At 35.7% G+C, this 17,455-nt stretch overlaps 1 protein-coding gene across 3 annotated transcripts; it reads right to left on the minus strand.

Annotated features, from left to right (window-relative positions):
- Positions 1-889: 889 nt before the first annotated feature.
- Positions 890-17,121, minus strand: LOC110806662 (RING/U-box superfamily protein). 3 transcript variants are annotated; one of them, XM_088217812.1, is made up of 16 exons: positions 16,806-17,120; positions 13,820-13,892; positions 12,457-12,522; positions 11,996-12,061; positions 11,833-11,915; positions 8,826-8,877; positions 8,672-8,743; positions 7,740-7,807; positions 7,602-7,650; positions 7,431-7,515; positions 4,273-4,374; positions 4,126-4,177; positions 3,426-3,477; positions 3,022-3,138; positions 2,029-2,940; positions 890-1,776 (listed from the first exon to the last, which is right to left on the minus strand). In XM_088217812.1, the coding sequence occupies exons 1-16, from the start codon at positions 17,006-17,008 to the stop codon at positions 1,207-1,209; spliced, it is 2,622 nt and encodes an 873-aa protein (XP_088073938.1). In that variant the 5' UTR covers positions 17,009-17,120; the 3' UTR covers positions 890-1,206. The 3 variants fall into 3 exon arrangements, with proteins under 3 accessions (XP_088073938.1, XP_088073937.1, XP_088073940.1); XM_088217811.1 differs by having other exon boundaries at positions 890-1,803; positions 16,806-17,119; XM_088217814.1 differs by having other exon boundaries at positions 1,765-1,892; positions 16,806-17,121.
- Positions 17,122-17,455: the final 334 nt, after the last annotated feature.

The raw sequence follows: 17,455 nt of genomic DNA on the forward strand, positions 1-17,455 counted from the left end.
TATTTGTATTGATGTTATCTTAAAATAATATAAATAGTTTAGGAAATAATCAAATACCTTATTTTAGAAAAAGATTAGGATTGCCAATAAAATAAAATTGGATCAAATTTATGAAATTAAAAATTTTAAAAAAAAAAGTGAAAATTTTCCGTTAAAAGAAAAGCTTGAAGCTGCTCCTCCAAGAGAAAGAGAGGCCGCAGGGCCATGAAAGGAAAATGCTTTCACAAATTAGAAGTAATCATTCACACACTTTCACAAATTCAACAAGACTGATTACTAGCGCCATTGATAGAGTCCTTCAAATACTCAATCTGGTCTAAGAATTTTATTTATGCTTATTTGGAATTAAATTAGCCTTGAATGCCATTAGCTATGATGGGGTAAAATGCTTGACAGAATTTCAACTAAAAAAAATTGGAAATCCGACCGGGCATCCCACTGGTATAAAAACTACCCACCATCATCTATGTCCACATAGAGAGACTAATAAGAATGCACCACCCAATTTTCAAGCTCAATTAAGTCCGATATGTATGCCTCATCTTCTTTCATTAAAGATCTACCTCCCCAAAGTCATAGCATAATAGAATTTGGTATATACTTGTGTCCAACGATTTAATTGTCGTAGAGGTTGGCCCATGGCTTCCTAGATTCCCTTTATTCTTTTTACTAATTTTAACATTGCATATTAAATTCTTCAAAGCTTTTATCCAAACCCCGGTCTCCATTCAGGCTGTTCTCATCTATGTCACCAATTATCACTTGTCTCTCTAGGAGGATGTTGTCATAGCTCTGTGTTATCATCTCTTTTTGCTTTCTTCCTACCAAATATTCTCTAAAATTGGTAATAGTAAATATACATATTTTTTAGAAATAATAAGTAGACATATTGAAAACTACTGAAAAAATATCTTAAATAAAAAGAAATAAGTTATTACAATATGTAGCTACCTATCATAAGATTTTCATTCATGTACAGAACTTGTACATCCCTCCATAATAACCAACCAAACAAAAGTACTTCCTAAATCTCTCTCCCATTTTTTCGAGGATGAGAAGTCTCAAATTCCAGTATATTACAAATTTTACCAGGTGTAGGGCCAAAAACAAACTTTACAAGATGATTACAAGATATATAATAGGATGTATTTCTTTGTACATCTCTTTCTGACTTTATCCTAAGACGATGCACATCAGATGTCAACATCACCGCATCCCTGGAGATTGCTCGGGCAGCAAACCAGGGGCTACAGCCCCACTAGCAGACTCAGTCATTGAGCTATTCGTGAGAAGCATCATCTGCAGGTGTGTAGGCAGTTGAAATGGTGTAATTGATGGTCCTGATGCTGGAGGTGATTGGACTGGTGGTCTTGTTGCCTGGGCAGACTGGGTTGGCCGAATTATCAAGGGATCCAGAGCCGCAGAATAAGCTCCAGGCAAAAGGCTTCCTCGCATCCGACCTGGGGGCCGCCAAGTTTGCTCTGAAGGCAAATCAGCCCTTGAAACCGCTGTCAGCATGCCACCTATGTTCCCTCGCTGGTCTCCTGATGGTGCTCTAATTCCATCAGCATTTACCGGATATGAAGGCCCTCTGGATGTTTGAATTTGAACTGGCACAGTTGGTGCCTGTCTTCCCAACTGGACAGCACGCTGAGCGCCAGCCACAAACCTATCCTGTTGGCTATTTCCTGCACCTGTTCTGTGGCCAAACATTGGTTGCATCAGAGGCCGTGGCAAAGGGGAAGGTGCCCTAAAGCCTGGAGAGTGGCCTCTGGACTGAGGCAACCAATGGGGATCGAGATTCTGTTTAGACGAAGAAGATACTCTATAAGCAGATCTGAATAATGTTGAGCTACCGAATAGCAATAACTTGACTACGGATAAAAGACAAACTGAACAAGAGAAATCAAAGGATAGCTTCTGAGTACTGAGTATATACCTCCAACCAAGTTAATCCTCAATCCAGAAATTTGCTAATTTGTTTTCCGCATAATTCTCTTAAATTAACAAGTGAAGAAAGGAACCAACCTGTGCTACTGAGTGATGCTGCAGAGAAGATGAACCCATAGCTGACACCTGAGGTCCATGCATATGTGATCTGGTGAACTGCTGCTGCCTCTCCATATCACCGGACATTCTGTTAAAACCATCTACTGCAGGTATAGCCAGAGGGGAAGGCTGTGAAGGCAGGCTGGAACCATTGGGTAACAAGATGGTCATGGTACTTCCCGATCTCTGTTGTGGAGTTTGTATCTGGGGTGGGGCTGGAAGAGCCTGAACTGCTATGGGAACTCGAGTTACATGTCTTGGTATTGATGGCGCTCGTCCATATTCTTGACTTGTTTGATTCATTTGTTGAGACTGTTGTAACTGCATATTCCTAGGAGCAGAAAACTGGTTGTGGACTAAAGAGGAATTCCCACAAATGTCAGCTTCTCGATTAAGGGCAGGAGAAATAGCATCAGTCAACACAGGAGATGTCATAAAATTGGGAGAAGCAGACTCTGAGATTGGGTAATTAACTTGGATATTTGACCTAGCACTTGACGTGACAAGATCATGAGTGAAATTTGCTCTGGACCAAAAGTCATTCTCTATTTGAGCAGCAACATTTTGATTATTTCCAGCAGTACAGTTCAAGTTCGAGGGCATAGCTAAACTTGTAGCATTAGACTGAATCTCAAGATGGGTGAGAGGAGGCTTCCTGTCTTCGACTTCATATGGGCCATCTACATTCATTTCGTCCCCTGTAAGATCCAAAATAAGAGGAACTGCGTTTGAGGAATCAACAGGTTCTTGATGATCAGACCCATCATTCTGGTAATCAAGGGTCTTATCATGTACATGATCCACACAGTTGTCACTTTCCAATACAGCCTTCCACGATCCATCCGCAGAGATAACCACATCAGCAACATTATCTCCTACCTCTTTAAGGACCTTAACCATTAAAAAAACATGAGCTTCAAGACCGTTACACAATGAATAATAACAAGGCAAAACAGTTCTACAGCTACTTGCCTGGACAATATTTTGATCAACACGAATGTCGGTGTAGCAGACATGCTGATTACAATGTGGGCAACGCCAGGATGGTCTTCTTGTATTTATATCAATGTAATTACTAAAATCAAAACACTATAACAGCAAAAATCAGAAGCAGTAATACTAGTTAAAAGAAATCTTAAGAGTAAATCAACAGAAATAGGTAAATGTAAATCAAATCTACCAACAACGGTAGCCCCTAGGGTTTTAAGTATGGATTTATTTGTAGACTTGATTATAACAAAGTGACTACTGACGATTCAATTTCAAAATAGCTAAAGCATTTCTTACCCAAAACAGCTTCATCGCCAATCAAGATTCTACTTTGGTGATTTCATATAAGCCAACAAAAAATGTGCAATAAGAAATGGAGAACTAACCTGAAGATGCTTGCATGAATGGCCTTTAACAGGAATCTTGATTCGACTATGACTGCTTAGGATGGAAAGCCAGTTAACAACAGAACATCAACAAAGTTCACTTCAAAATTATAAATTGAATGAGACAGTACGTTTAACTGATTGATTATATGGTGCCTTTTTATCAGCAGTACACATGCACAAATGCACAAACATGCACTCACGAAACAAACCATCACACAGACAAGTCCATCTGCATATAATGACAAAGGCAAATTTCACCTATTTATCAGCATTAGACATGCATGAACATACATCCAGACATCACCTAAAACACAGAAATCTATAAGCATACATGCACTTCTGGAAACACAATATTCAACAAAATGAAAAGCAGAGAAGTGACCAGACAAGGACAAAATACTTAGTAGTTAGATTCCATAAAATGGTGGGATTCAATTAAGCATATAATCAAAATAGTTTATCGATCTTGGACAGTGAAGAAGCAACAATTAGATGTGAGAAAACATGATAGAGGAATTATTAAAATTCAAGGAAAGACCAGAGAGAGAGAGAGAGAGAGGGGATGTAGACATGGTAGCCTCTCAACTCATTACAATCTTCTCTCCACAAAAATATATGATTAACCAGACAGAAAAAAAAAAAGGAATATCCACCAATTCTAATAGTAGAATTGTTAGCAATAATGACCATAGTGTACCTGATAGGACAACTAAGTGATATCCGTGATGGTCCCTCAATTATGTCAGAATCTATTATATTGAAAGCAAAAAAGCAAAAATTGATGTGTCAATCAATAATATTAATTTAAAAATAATAAATAAGTAGAAATTTCCACTTAAAGTACCTGAATCGGGTTCAGCAGTATCAGATTGAACATAATCTTGCAGGGACGGAGGGTCACATGACGATGTCATACTCATAAAGGCAACAATGATAATATGATGACCTTTAACAAATTTAGAATTTCTATGAGAGCCAGACCATGTGATGTAGAACAAATAAGGCTGATTTGTCTTTGTGATAAACGAAAACCTAAATATCACATTTAGGATTTCTCAAACATCACATCTAATAAGTCTTAAGAATCACAATTAAGGGTTTCATTGTACCACAACCACAAAAGTGAGAAACTCTCAAAATATTATTGAATACCTGAATTATTAATAAGTGAAATTATATAACTATTTGTAATAAGCTCTAAGTAATTTTTAGAAACTCTCAAAATATTATTGAATACCTGAATTATTAATAAGTGAAATTATGTAACTATTTGTAATAAACTCTAAATAACTTTTCCTAACTAGAATTAAAATAGAGAATAGCAAATTAGCAGAATTGGAAATACTAACCCTAATAAGAATAAGAAACCAATACTAATAATATAAGAAATATTAATTCTAACACAAATAGAGAAATATTAATAAAAATTCAAAGTCACTAGAGCTATAATAATACTCCTAAATAATATAAAATAGACTCTTAAATAGTATAATTATTGTATATTTAGTATAACTTCTAATTTATTTAGGAAATCTAGTACTAGTCCATTCTACATCACTCTTCCTAATTGGATAAAACTCGTCTATGAATTTTGAAGTGGCAAGTGATATAAAATCTTGACCTTAGAGCTTCCCCATGAAAATTCAATGACGTTTTGGTTGTTCTTACCAATACCTAAAGTAATAGAAAGATATATGGTTCAAAAGTGTTAAAATTCAATAGGATGATGAAATCAAAATGGTAACTAACTGGTATGTCAAATTCCTTATTGCATAAAACTTTCATAGAGTTGACTCTTGCGAGAAGATATGAGCAATAGGAAGTCATAATGATTCTTCTTGCCCATTCATAGAATTGACTCTTGGCAAAAGATCTTGAGCATAGGAAGAGATAGTGAATCTTCTTGCTCTTCTATTTTGGAGTCTGACGATATGCACCTTTAACAAAAGAGAAGTACTTGTTCATTAGGAGCTAAATCATTATCCCTGTAGGACACATAACCATCATCTCTTTCTTGCACCTCCTCCTTTTCTTTTAGTCCAACATGCAAGTTATTCTTCATTGAACATTTATAACCATGTGCGCACTTTGCCCACATCTAAAGCACACAACTTTCTTACCTTTAGGAGTTTTGAAATTTGATATTGATCCATTCTTCAGTTTACCTTTTGATTGAAATGTATCTTTAGGGGTGACTTCCATAATGTTTCTTGGGATTGGATATTTCAAATATTTTTCACATCAGGTGCCGCTTGGTAAATTTGTGCTATAGTTGCAGGAAGTTGTCGAATTAACTCTCTTTTAATATCAACTCTTAGTCTTGTCTTGAATAGAGATGCTACTTGACCATCATCTTCGACTAATTGACTCCAAATTTTTAATCTTCAAACTTCTGTGGATACTCAATTATTGACATATTGTCACGAACTAAAGTTTAAGATTGGTCATGAAGTTTGCCACAATAGTCGAGAGGTAGATACTTTTTACAAAGAATAGTTTTATCTCATCCCATGTTTCAATTGTTAGTTGTCTCCTTCTTGTTATATTTCATCAATAGTGTCCCACCACCTTTTGCAAGTTCAACCAACTTTATCTTAGCAAATCAAACTCTTTATGCATCTGACATATCATACCAATTGAAGCACTCTTCCATTGGGTTAAGCCAATCAAAGAAGAAATTGGGGTCTCTTCTTCCATCAAAACCAAGAGCATAGACTTTTACCCTCTTGTTAAGATCTCCGATATTATCTTCAATGTGTCTTCTATTGACAGCTTATTCACCTTGTACATTTTAAATTAATAGACGTACTTGTGCTGCGCGTGTCTCAGTTCTTCCAAAATTGCTTTGGTAATGTTTTGCATTACTTCCCATCTAGTATTAGTGGTTACCTCATGTGCCTCAAGTTTATCATTTAATTTAGTGTTAGTCACCATTCTTGAAGCTTAATTTCCCTTTAAAAAGATCTGGTTGAATCGGAAAATTATGGAAGAAGCCATAAAAGAAAAAATTGCACAAGGTCTACTCGTCAACCGTCACGCATGGGCTTCACGCATTGGGTTCCGTTCACCAGATGGTGGTCGCTGTCTGGCAGGCAGCTCAACTGAAGGTGTTGACCTCAAATTGGAGGCCAGTGTAGAATGCGATAGTGAAAAGTCTAGATTTGCAAGAGGCTGCGGTTGTGGGAGCCCGTGCTAGCGTGTGGTTCCTAGTGGAGTTTTGCAGTGGGGCTTTGGGGTTCGACTGATCAGTCCCTTTTGGAGCTGATGGTGGTGACAGCATGGACCACTCTGACAGGTGGCTGGTGAAGGGTGATGTAGAATGTTTTAAGTTGTTTTTTTGGCAGACGGATTTGGGACTATTTGGGTGTAGAGTTTTGAGAAATTAGGTGTAAGATTTTTTTTTTTTAACTCCGATACCAAATTGTAGGACAAATGTGGTTGGTTTGTCCAATTAAAGATTCAGGGATTAAAAAACCTAGATATTACACCTTGAGTTTCTTAGACAATTAAAGATTCACATGTAAGAAGACTTAGCATCCACTTAAGATTTGATTGCATCACACAACTAAAAAAATGAGAAACTCTCAAAATATTATTGAATACTTGAATTATCAATAAGTAAAATTATAAACCATTCATAATAATCTCTAAATAATTTTTCTTAACTAGAATTAAAATAATTTTTCCTAACTAGAATTAAACTATGAAATAATAAAATAGCAGAATTAGGAATATTATTTCTAATTAAAAAAAACGAATATTAATAAATTAGAAATAGTAATCCTAATACCAATAGGAAAAATACTAAAAAAGATCCTAAATCACTAAAACTATAATAATACTCCTAAATAACACAAAATAGACTCCTAAATAGTATAATATTTACATTTAACATAAATCACAATTTCTAATTTATTTAGGAAACCTAATGCCAGCCCATTCTGCATCACCATGTATTAAAGCATGATTAGTTCTGTGAGGAATACTTATATTCACGCATACCATTGAAATGACCAATTGCTTGAAGAAGATTTGTTCCATATTTAAGCATTGAAGTGATATTGGTTGGCATCTGAGGTCCAGTATCCTAATACAGAATATACAGGAAAAGACACTTAAACACATATTCATCATTGCCTCATCAAATCAAGAAACAGATGAAATTATACAAACCATTAGAGTGGAAGTTCTTTTGTCAACTCCCTTCCCATTCAATAAAATACTGCAAATTTGGAAAGGCGGATGATGTGGAATTAAATCACTTCACAACAAGAATAACTAAATAAAAATTCAGAAGCAAACCATGCACACCTTACTTTTTGGGGATTTATGATACAAGCAGATGTCTCCATGTTATCTGTTTTTGCTACAAATAACCGCTGCAGGCGAAACAAAAAAAGAGATGCCCAATGTAGGATATGATTTGCTACGATTAGTCAATTCTTTTGACATATGGAAAGAGAATAGTTAAAAAGGGATAAAACTATAGATAGGAATTACTAAGTAATATCTAGATAAACAAATGCCTGTCAGATAATTTTCACTATGGATAGGAGGTTTTCATATACGTGACAGAATCAACTCCAAGAACTAAGACCAGAGAGTGCAGCCATTATCTGTTCTTCATGAGTTTAAGATATCAGTCACTTTGAAGACTAGGGCATGTGATTGTTAGAGAATATTATTGTGGGACTTTTGCACTCAAACTGATAAACACAAAATTCTATTTAAGATTTGCTGAAAACCATATCATCTTGCCAAGGTAACAACAAGTGAATGAGACTTGGCAATGTATGTTCAGAAACATATGTAAATATTAACATTAAATGGAAATGCTCAATGTACACAGCTCGAAATGCACTCAGAACCTACAGAAGAAGAAAAGCACATAATACATCCCTTACTATGCAGATGGAAAGCACATTATTTCCCTTCTACGCAAACAAAAGACTAGTTAGCACTATTTATGAATTGGTTGAACTGTAATAAGCAAAAGGGAAATGTGAATTAGCAACTTCCACAGTTAAGTAATGAGAGAACCATAAATACATTATTTAGCTATCAAGAAATTCCATGCGTGCACATAATATAGGCAAAGACACTTAGAAGAGCATATAAACAAAAAGATGTTATCTGTCGAAAGGGAAAAATAGAAAACTAGATATGAGATTCTTGTACCAACATTCAAAATCCAAATAAGATAAGAAATGCTTACTATTTTTTATTAATAAAGAAATGCTTACTATTTTATCTTGAGGAGAATGTGGTGTACTCTTTGAGATATGGAAATCAATCACATGTGCACCAAATCCAGGCTAAAATCCAGAAAAAAAGACTGATAAATATGTGACATACAAGCAGCCAAAAGTTTGTAAAAAAAAAGGAATAAAAGGTCACCTTTGCTTCCAGAAAAGCCAGTATCTGGCCCATCTTCATGAAAGGATAGAATCTGAGCACGTGCACGCATGAAGACGAACATAGAAATTCACATACAGAAAGTGAGAGGGATGGAAAGTTTCAAATGATATACAGTCAGAAAAATATGTAAAATCAATAAAGGTTCAACATGTGCAAAGAACAAGATGATCCTAGAATATCAACCTCAAATATTCAGGATAATTGGCCATCTTAAAACGTTTCACCATTTACTGGGAGAAAGATGGATATCACCATGAAATAACATTAGTTACATATAGAATCCTACCATCCTGTAAGGATATCATTTACGCCATGTTTCCTCATAAGAGAATGAAAAGAATCATTCTGTTATCATGAATAGATTTTAAGAACATTCCACCAGAATCTCTGGGAAAAATGATATAATATTATGGCCAAAACCAAAAAAAAATGAAAATTGACATGGCTCTTTTTTAGATTTTAAGAACATTCCACCAGAATCTCTAGGAAAATGGTATAATATGATGACCAAAACAAAAACAAAATGAAAATTGACATGGTTCTTTTTTTTTTTTTTTTTTTGAAATAAAAAGTGTGAAAGTATATACATATATTTTTTGAGATAAAAACATGTATATTATGTATATAACACCAAAGGGGGTGTCGTCCCTATACAAAAATATTTAAATTTCCGTTAAAACATCAAAAACCCTCCCAAAATCATCTTACCCATACACATCATGACCTATAATTAAAGTCTCAAAAGTATGTAACCATCTATCTCTAATTCCACTAATATCCCTCACACACCCATTCGACGCTCTATTGTTCCTTTTTTTCCAAACAACCCAAAAATTAGTTAAAGAAATCAGTTTAACAAACTTTGATCTATTCCCCATCCCACCCCAGGCTGACAATTCATTTTTAACAGAACCCCCAATCGCCCAATTTATTCCCAATAAGCAGTACATTGTATACCATAAGGTATCAAAGGGGCACCACCCATATACAAAAAATTTACAATTGTGTTAGTGTGTCAATAACATTCACAAAATGCTCATCTCTAATAATGTCATGTCCTAATAAAATAGACCCAAAATAGCGAAACCATCTCTCTCCCAATCTAAAATGTTCTACTTCTTTACACTCAAAAGCCTTACTATTCTTCTCTTTCCAAATGACCCATAATATGATCAAATGAATCAGCTTTATGAAATCTCTCTTTTTACATAACCCTTCCCAAGCCCAAATGTTCTCTTTAACCGACCCGCAACGACCCAATTAATTCCCAAGAGGCCATAAATTATACACCACAACTCATAGGCAATTGAACAACGCAAAAGGATATGGTTGCAAGATTCTTCAGCATTCTGGCAAAAATAGCATCTGTTCACCCAAATCTGTCCCCCCTTCATCAACATGTCAATAGTTAATATGCACTTCCGACTAGCCTCCCAAGCAAAAAGCGCAATCCTAGGAGGTACTTTAGATTTTCAGATTTGGCGAACCGGAAAGTTTTGGCTGCTTAACTGTCCATTCCAAGCAATATGCTTATAATAAGATTTAACAGTGAAAACTTTCTGTTTACTCCATTTCCATTGAACCTGGTCAGCGCAAGAGTTTACATACTGTGATGCTAGAATTTGCAATAAAGTTTCATACTTATTGATTTCCCAGTCATTCAGGTTCTGGATAACATTTACCGTCCATTTAGTGTTGCCATTAACAGTCCTATAGGCCTCATCAATCACCATGTCTTTAGATTGTGCAATTGCAAAAATGCTAAGGAACCGGCTCTTAAGACACCCACCCTCTAGCCAATCATCCACCCAGAATTTGATTCTATTTCCTCTACCTACTTTCCATGTGATGCAATTCTGAAATCGAGGCCACTCCACAAGAATCTTCCTCCGCAAACCCAAACCGTGCGGTCTTCTAACTCTATCACCACCACCCCTCTCCTCAAGTCCATCCCATCTCACCTCAACAACCCTCCTCCACAATCTGCCCTCCTCCTTCAGAAATCCCCAAAGCCACTTCCCTTGAAGAGCCACATTTAACTCCACAAGTGATCTGATACCCAGACGTCCAAGGTTAAGAGTTTTTTAACATCATCCCAATTTATCAAATGATACCTCCTATTACCCTCCATGTCACCCCAAAGAAAACGACATCGAATGACTTCCAACCGCTTAGCAAACTTCACCAGCATTGTCAATGTGGATAAGCAATAAATGGGGAGATTTGCAAGGGTGCTTTTAATTAAAGTGAGTCTTCCCCCCTTTAGATAAAAAATTCATCTTCCAACTTGCAAGCCTTTTCTCAACTGAATCCACCACCGGTTCCCAAGTTCTAAGATCTTTATATTTGGCTCTTGAGAGACTGACCGCTTTACATCCCATCACTTTTTGCAAGTTGAATCTAATTTCTTTTATCACCAATACAAACCATTAATAGTATCATGAATAGACATGCAAGTTGGGAGATGACATGGTTCTTATATTGGGCTTCAGCCCTTCAACATATGTCCAGTATCATGAATAGTACATAACATTTGCAAAAATGATTGAATTGGACAACAAAAAAATCCTGGACCATTTCATAAAGCAAAGAAAAGTTTATTCTCATGGGAGCTTATTCACTACCACAATATAGTTAAGTAATTTCATCTTAATCAATCCAGCAAAAAGTTCTATCTTAATCAAAGTGTTTAGCCCCCCTTGTAACATAAAGAAAAGGTTGTAGATGGAAGTAAGAGGAGAAAGACACTAAGGCTGGTGAACTGGTCCTTCTACAGCACTGCTTTCTTTTTAAAAAAAGAAAAATCTTTGCATTATGATACACCTGTAGCTATAAGCTCTTGAAGTTCTGGCCGCTAGAAAAGGAGAATAAGGGGTCATGGTAGCAATTTAATCAAAAGAAGGACACAGCTATATCTTTGAAACAATGGGCTGTTTTCCAGATTTAAGAAATTGGCAGAGATTTAATTAGTTGAAATAAAACCTACCTAGCCAAAATTGTTGAAATAGTAGAGACAGGATAACTACCACTGGTGCTCACATCTGCAAGATTGCCGAAGGCACGCCCTATCTAGAAATCAAGAGTGATAGCTGTTAGCAGTATCCATAAGATAAATTTACCATGAATTTTAAATATAGTTCAAAGCAAACCTCATTGGCAAGAGCAAAGAGTTCTTGGCTCTCCTTTTCTGGAAACCATCCAAGTTTGCAAGCATTCTACCACATATCATAAAGTCAGCATAATAAATTAGTGCAGAAACAAGAAAAATTTTGTCGTGCCTACAGTGGTGGCTTCAGCAGGTTCTTAGAGGACACATAAAGGGGAAAGAGGGGAAAATTCTTTAAAAACTACTTTCCCTTATGGATAATAGAAAACAAGGTGAAAAACGAAAATATAAACTATCAAAATAAAATGAGGGAAGAAAGGGGCTGCGGCAACCAGGGGATGTCAATACATTGAAAGAAAAACCTACAAATAGTCTAAATTTGAAATAGATCTCAAGATGCATAAAACATTGAAATGCTGAGAGTAAGATCAAACCTAAATAATGCAAATTAACAGCATGCATAACTAGGGAATCCATCATATAAATGCTTCGTCTCAAAATTACCTTAACAGAAATCATAAGCACCATGATAGCGGCTTGTAAGAAGAGATCATTCCTACATTGGCATATCTACACAGCATACAGAAAACGTAAGCTACAATCACGCCAACTTCCATAGAGAAAGAACATGATGTGTAGATACTTCTAAAAGTAATAAGTTGACCTTAGAAGAATAATTGACAAGACTAAATGGATACTTGCATTCATAAATTAAAATAAAAGGAAAAAGATAATTCACATAAAGATTAGAAGATATGGCAAAGTAGAAACCTAGTAAGCAAGCAAAGTCAACCATAAGAAAAGCAATTTAAATTCAGTAATTTCCAGTAACTAAAATGTTAATCAAGAAGGCTGGTGCCAGTGCACATAGGTAAAATTATCACAAATAAGATAGGGCATGAAAGGCATCTTTAAATCTTCTTAAAATTATTATTCATCTTGCATTTTTCACTCAATACCACACAAGTCCCATGATAGGAACCTAGCTTTGATACTAAGCAAAACATAAATAGCCATACCTCTAACCCATACATGACCTGTTTTCTGAAAAAATCATAATATCTAAACTCACAAACAACCCGTTTACAAGAATCAGTCTGTTCAGACCAGCTTGACCTGTTTATTCTAAAATGTTTGATGAATTAACTAAATCAAAACTCAAATTGTTCTTTTAACATTTATATTAAATTTATATAGAACGGTATCATGTATATTTAACATATATATTTCAGATATAAATGACTAATGATATGCACTTAGAAAAATATAAAATCAAATGGGCTAAATATAATAATGAATCACAGTAAAATGTGTAACCCATTTAACACATTTGCCAAACAAATGGTTTGAATGAATCTAAACAGGTTAAGCAAGTGCAACCTGTTTAGAGCTGATTTTTTATTATCTAAATGGATCACCTGTTAATGAACCAAATCAATTTAGAAACCTAAACCACCACAACTGTGTCTGAGTGAGTCTTGTAAACAAGTTGTGTCAAATCTTGCCGGCACTATCTAGAACATAGTATACCCATGCACTCCAAACACTAGTTCCAATAACAGATTCCCAGTCAGCAACTGGAACAAAAACCTCAAGGCCCTGAGCACAAGGTAACAATCTAGTATTCTAAGATCATGATGCGATCAAAATATTCCATATATTTTCCAAAATCAACATCAATAGCATGGTATATAACTAACAAAGCTCCATGCATAATGGTTAAAGGAGATCCATCCTATGTAATATCCAATACTTCATGTATTGTTAAACTTATAAATTCGACACTCAAACAGAATTATGAGTGTTATTCTCCAATTCTTGCTGAATAAAAAATAGCTTAAAATCCAAATAAGGTGATGGCAGTCACCTGCTTCAAGAGAAAAGACAATTCTTGAGTTTTGGTCGGAATTTCATTGTTTGCAACTGCAAAATCAATGCCTCTGTATATATTAAGACAAATATAGTCAATTGCCGTTTAGAAAGAACAATAAAAAATTCCTAAAAACCCAGTACCAATAAGTTCCATTCCTGCTCTATGGGGATGACATAAGATGGGATGGAATATCAAAGAAGCGAAAGAACTAAAAAATTTACTCAAAGCATATAAAATGAGAATTAAAGGAGCAGCAAGAATAATAAAAAAATAGGAAGAAAAAATCATAATAAGGGATGACAAAAGATTAATACCACCAATCAAAGTGTTAAGCATGATTAGAAACTAATTTTGAGCAGCAGTATGGGAGCAATGAGAACAGCTGAAGAAAGAAAGAAACAAAAGGGATTTTCCTCCACAAAATCCTTTATCTTATGGAGCCTCCTCATATTACCACGGAGGAATTACATACATTTCTCATGGAAATGCTAACAATTAGGACTGCAATGGTCATTCATCAACTAACTAAAAGAGATTCTTTTGCAGAAATGTAATGCATGCCAATAACAGTCATGATCATTGCTACTATAATTCCTTGAACAGGTTATCATAATATATAAATACTTATAAGGGTTTGTCAGGGGCATGAAACATGAAATACAAGCATTTATAGCATGTGTCCTTTATCACCTTATTGGGTTTAATGCAAAGCACACAATATTGACAAATCTGCAATGGAATCTAGACTCATCCTGAGGGTATCCAAGCCAGCACAAGACAAGGCCTGGTAGTCCCAAGTATATTATTAGAATCATCCTGAGTTCCAGTAACTTAATTTCATTCAATCCCCATCCTTCTACCCTCTCAAAATCAACAGACAATAACCCACGACTAAATCTTTCTTCCTAATTTCCCTCATCCAAGAAACTAAATCTTCATTATTTCCTCACCATTTTTCAGAAACACAAAATATTCATCCAGAGATAAACCCTTTACACCAGTATGCTGCAGATCAAACTGCAGATATTAAAGACAGTAAAATGTTATGATTACTAATGCGAACTATTTATACTCGCGATCCTTTCCTAGAATCTTCCATTTGGGATCTTAGCGTGTAAACAATGGAAAAGAGGCTGGCTAGGTGGAAGAAGACCATCTCCTAAACAAGAGCAAGCTCAAACTCATGAAAAGTTTCTTGTCTAACCTCCCTATTATGTTCTCTTGCTCCTCCCCATTCCTATATGATTGCTAAAAGGATTCAAGCGATTCAATCCTGTTCTTGCAGGGTGACTTGTATGAGTAGCAGAGATTCTATTTGGTTACTTGGAGATAGATGAAACAAAGTTTGAGTGGTGGTCTGGGAACTAGGTCTTTAGTTGCTTTAAATAAAGGTCTGCTGGCCAAATGGCAATAGATTACTTGTTTTCTGATAAGGACACCTTCTGGTGGAATTTTGAGGCCCAATTTCGATTTGCATGCTGATGATTGCTTCCCAAGTTGAGAAGAGGGCTCTTGGTCATATTCTGTGGCAACAAATTGACAAAAATTGGAACGTGACTCTTGGACCATTGAGTGTAAAGTTAGTGATGGTACCGACATCAAACTTTGGCATGATCCTTGGTGCTCTGTAAGTCCATTGAAAGACTCATTTCCTTCTATTTTCTCCATTATCAGGTTCAAGGAGGCTAAGCTAAGTACATGGGTGGTACATGTCATTGAGTCACTAACTATATTATAAGTCTTTTGTACATGAGTGGTACCCCGTTTTTGTTGGTACTTGTTAATATACTGCTTACTTTTTTATTTCAAAAAAAAAGGAGGCTAAGCTAAGTGATTATTTTGACTGAACAATGGTAGAATCCAATGGATTGTTCCCCTCCTCCGCAATCTTAAGGATTGGGAGATTGATGAGGGGGTGAATCTCCTTTCCATTTTGGAATTCACTCTAGTTGACTTTGATGAGACTGATAAACCAATTTAGAAACACACAAAGGATGGTGTTTTCACAGTTAACTCTTGTTGGAACCTTATAAACTTTTTCTAATGCTTTTTTGGACACTTCCACTAGAAGCACACAAAAACAAGGACAACCAGAAGGACTTTTTTCTATTGGGAGGTAGCTTGGGCCAGAATCTTAACTATTGACATTCTTATGAAGAGGGACAAAAATCATGGCTAGCTGAAGCTTTTGATATTTTAATGAATGCCGATGCCCATAGCATCTCCTTCTTTGGCAGTTAGAAAGCCTTGGGAATATTCTCTTAGCCTCATTAGCGCTTCTAGGGTGGTTAGTGCCTTGATCAAGGATGAACTATGGGAATGAACAGCATACCTACTTCCAAGAATCAGAAAAAAATTCTCTCATTCTTGTTTCTATTTTGGGTCAATTAAAAATAGAGAAACGGAAGAGCTTTCGGTCGCTCTTATACCCCTTTGCATGCATCCCATCATTGGTTGGAACTCTCAGTCTTTGAACAGGAATTAGTTCTTGGTGGATGATGCAGATATGATATTTGACACTTATCTTTGTAGTTCTCCATATGAGTCTTTTTCTATATGGGATGCACCTCCTTGGTGCCTATAATCTTATTTCTATCTTTCTCTGGGAAAAAATAAGCCAACAATACTTCTATAAGTTCAATTCCCTTTTTCCTAATAAATTTTCATTGCATAAAAGCTCTAAACGCAGAATTATTTACTATACTAAATCATGATTAATAACAAACAGAAATTCGTATCATCAACCAAACACAAACAAAAATTATTGTTCAACAATATACTTCTCATGGCAATTAAACAAAGAGAAGAAAGCAAAAATAAAAATATCAAGAGAAATTTTCAACAAATATAAGCTATAATTAAAAAACCTAGCGCCGGAATGGCGATTTCACTCACACAAAATAAATTAGAACGACTTGGAACAAAACGGGAAATAATCATCTAAAAAAACAGATAAACAAGTAGATGGACATGGGAGTGCCTGGCGAGGGAGAGGCAGAGGCCGGCGAACTCGGCGGGCTGGGACAGGCGGCCTGATTGGATGTGAGTGGCCAGCCGCTGGACCACCGTAGACAACCGTAAAAAGTTCACCTCGGACGCAGTTGGTTGTTGCCTCATCCCCACGTTCATTCCGGCCAGTGACGTTGACGGTGTGGTTGCCGCCGGTACCGTCGTACCCGTCATTGCCTTTCTCCCTCTCTGGTCTTTCGAATTAGACTGTTACACAGTAAAATAGTTCTGGAACTAACGAAATTCGAATTGTTGAACGAGGGCTGGTGACGACAATACCTTTTCTCCTGTTTTTTTTTTTTCTTTTGGAGAAAAGGATCTTAGTGCAGCAGACAGTATTGGGCTCCAAAAATTACAAGATGAGCCCCTTTTGCAGCATTTTGGGCCTGTCCATTTAAAGTTCCGGGAACCCATAAAATGTTATAAAACTGAAAATCCTTGGTAAGTGTTTGACACTGTGTTATTTACTTCCTCATAGCTAGTCGAGGCATATAAGATAGGCTAAATGTAACACTCAAGTGATTCTAATCTTTTTCTTATTATTATTATTTTTTTTTTTTATATTTGAATTTTTTAGATTTTTATTTTATTTAATTTAATGAAAATAAAAATAATAATAAT

Source organism: Carica papaya, chromosome 4 (genome assembly GCF_054855325.1).
Source record: "Carica papaya isolate Zhongbai chromosome 4, ASM5485532v1, whole genome shotgun sequence".
Taxonomy (NCBI): domain Eukaryota; kingdom Viridiplantae; phylum Streptophyta; class Magnoliopsida; order Brassicales; family Caricaceae; genus Carica; species Carica papaya.

Excerpts from the sequence above, each read along its gene's own strand:
- LOC110806662 (XM_088217811.1), bottom strand. The coding sequence starts at position 17,008 with ATGACGGGTACGACGGTACCGGCGGCAACCACACCGTCAACGTCACTG. Across the intron at positions 8,744-8,825 it reads TGGCTTTTCTGGAAGCAAAG|CCTGGATTTGGTGCACATGT; the intron begins GTGACCTTTTAT and ends TCTGGATTTTAG. Across the intron at positions 7,651-7,739 it reads ATAAATCCCCAAAAAGTAAG|TATTTTATTGAATGGGAAGG; the intron begins GTGTGCATGGTT and ends CCAAATTTGCAG.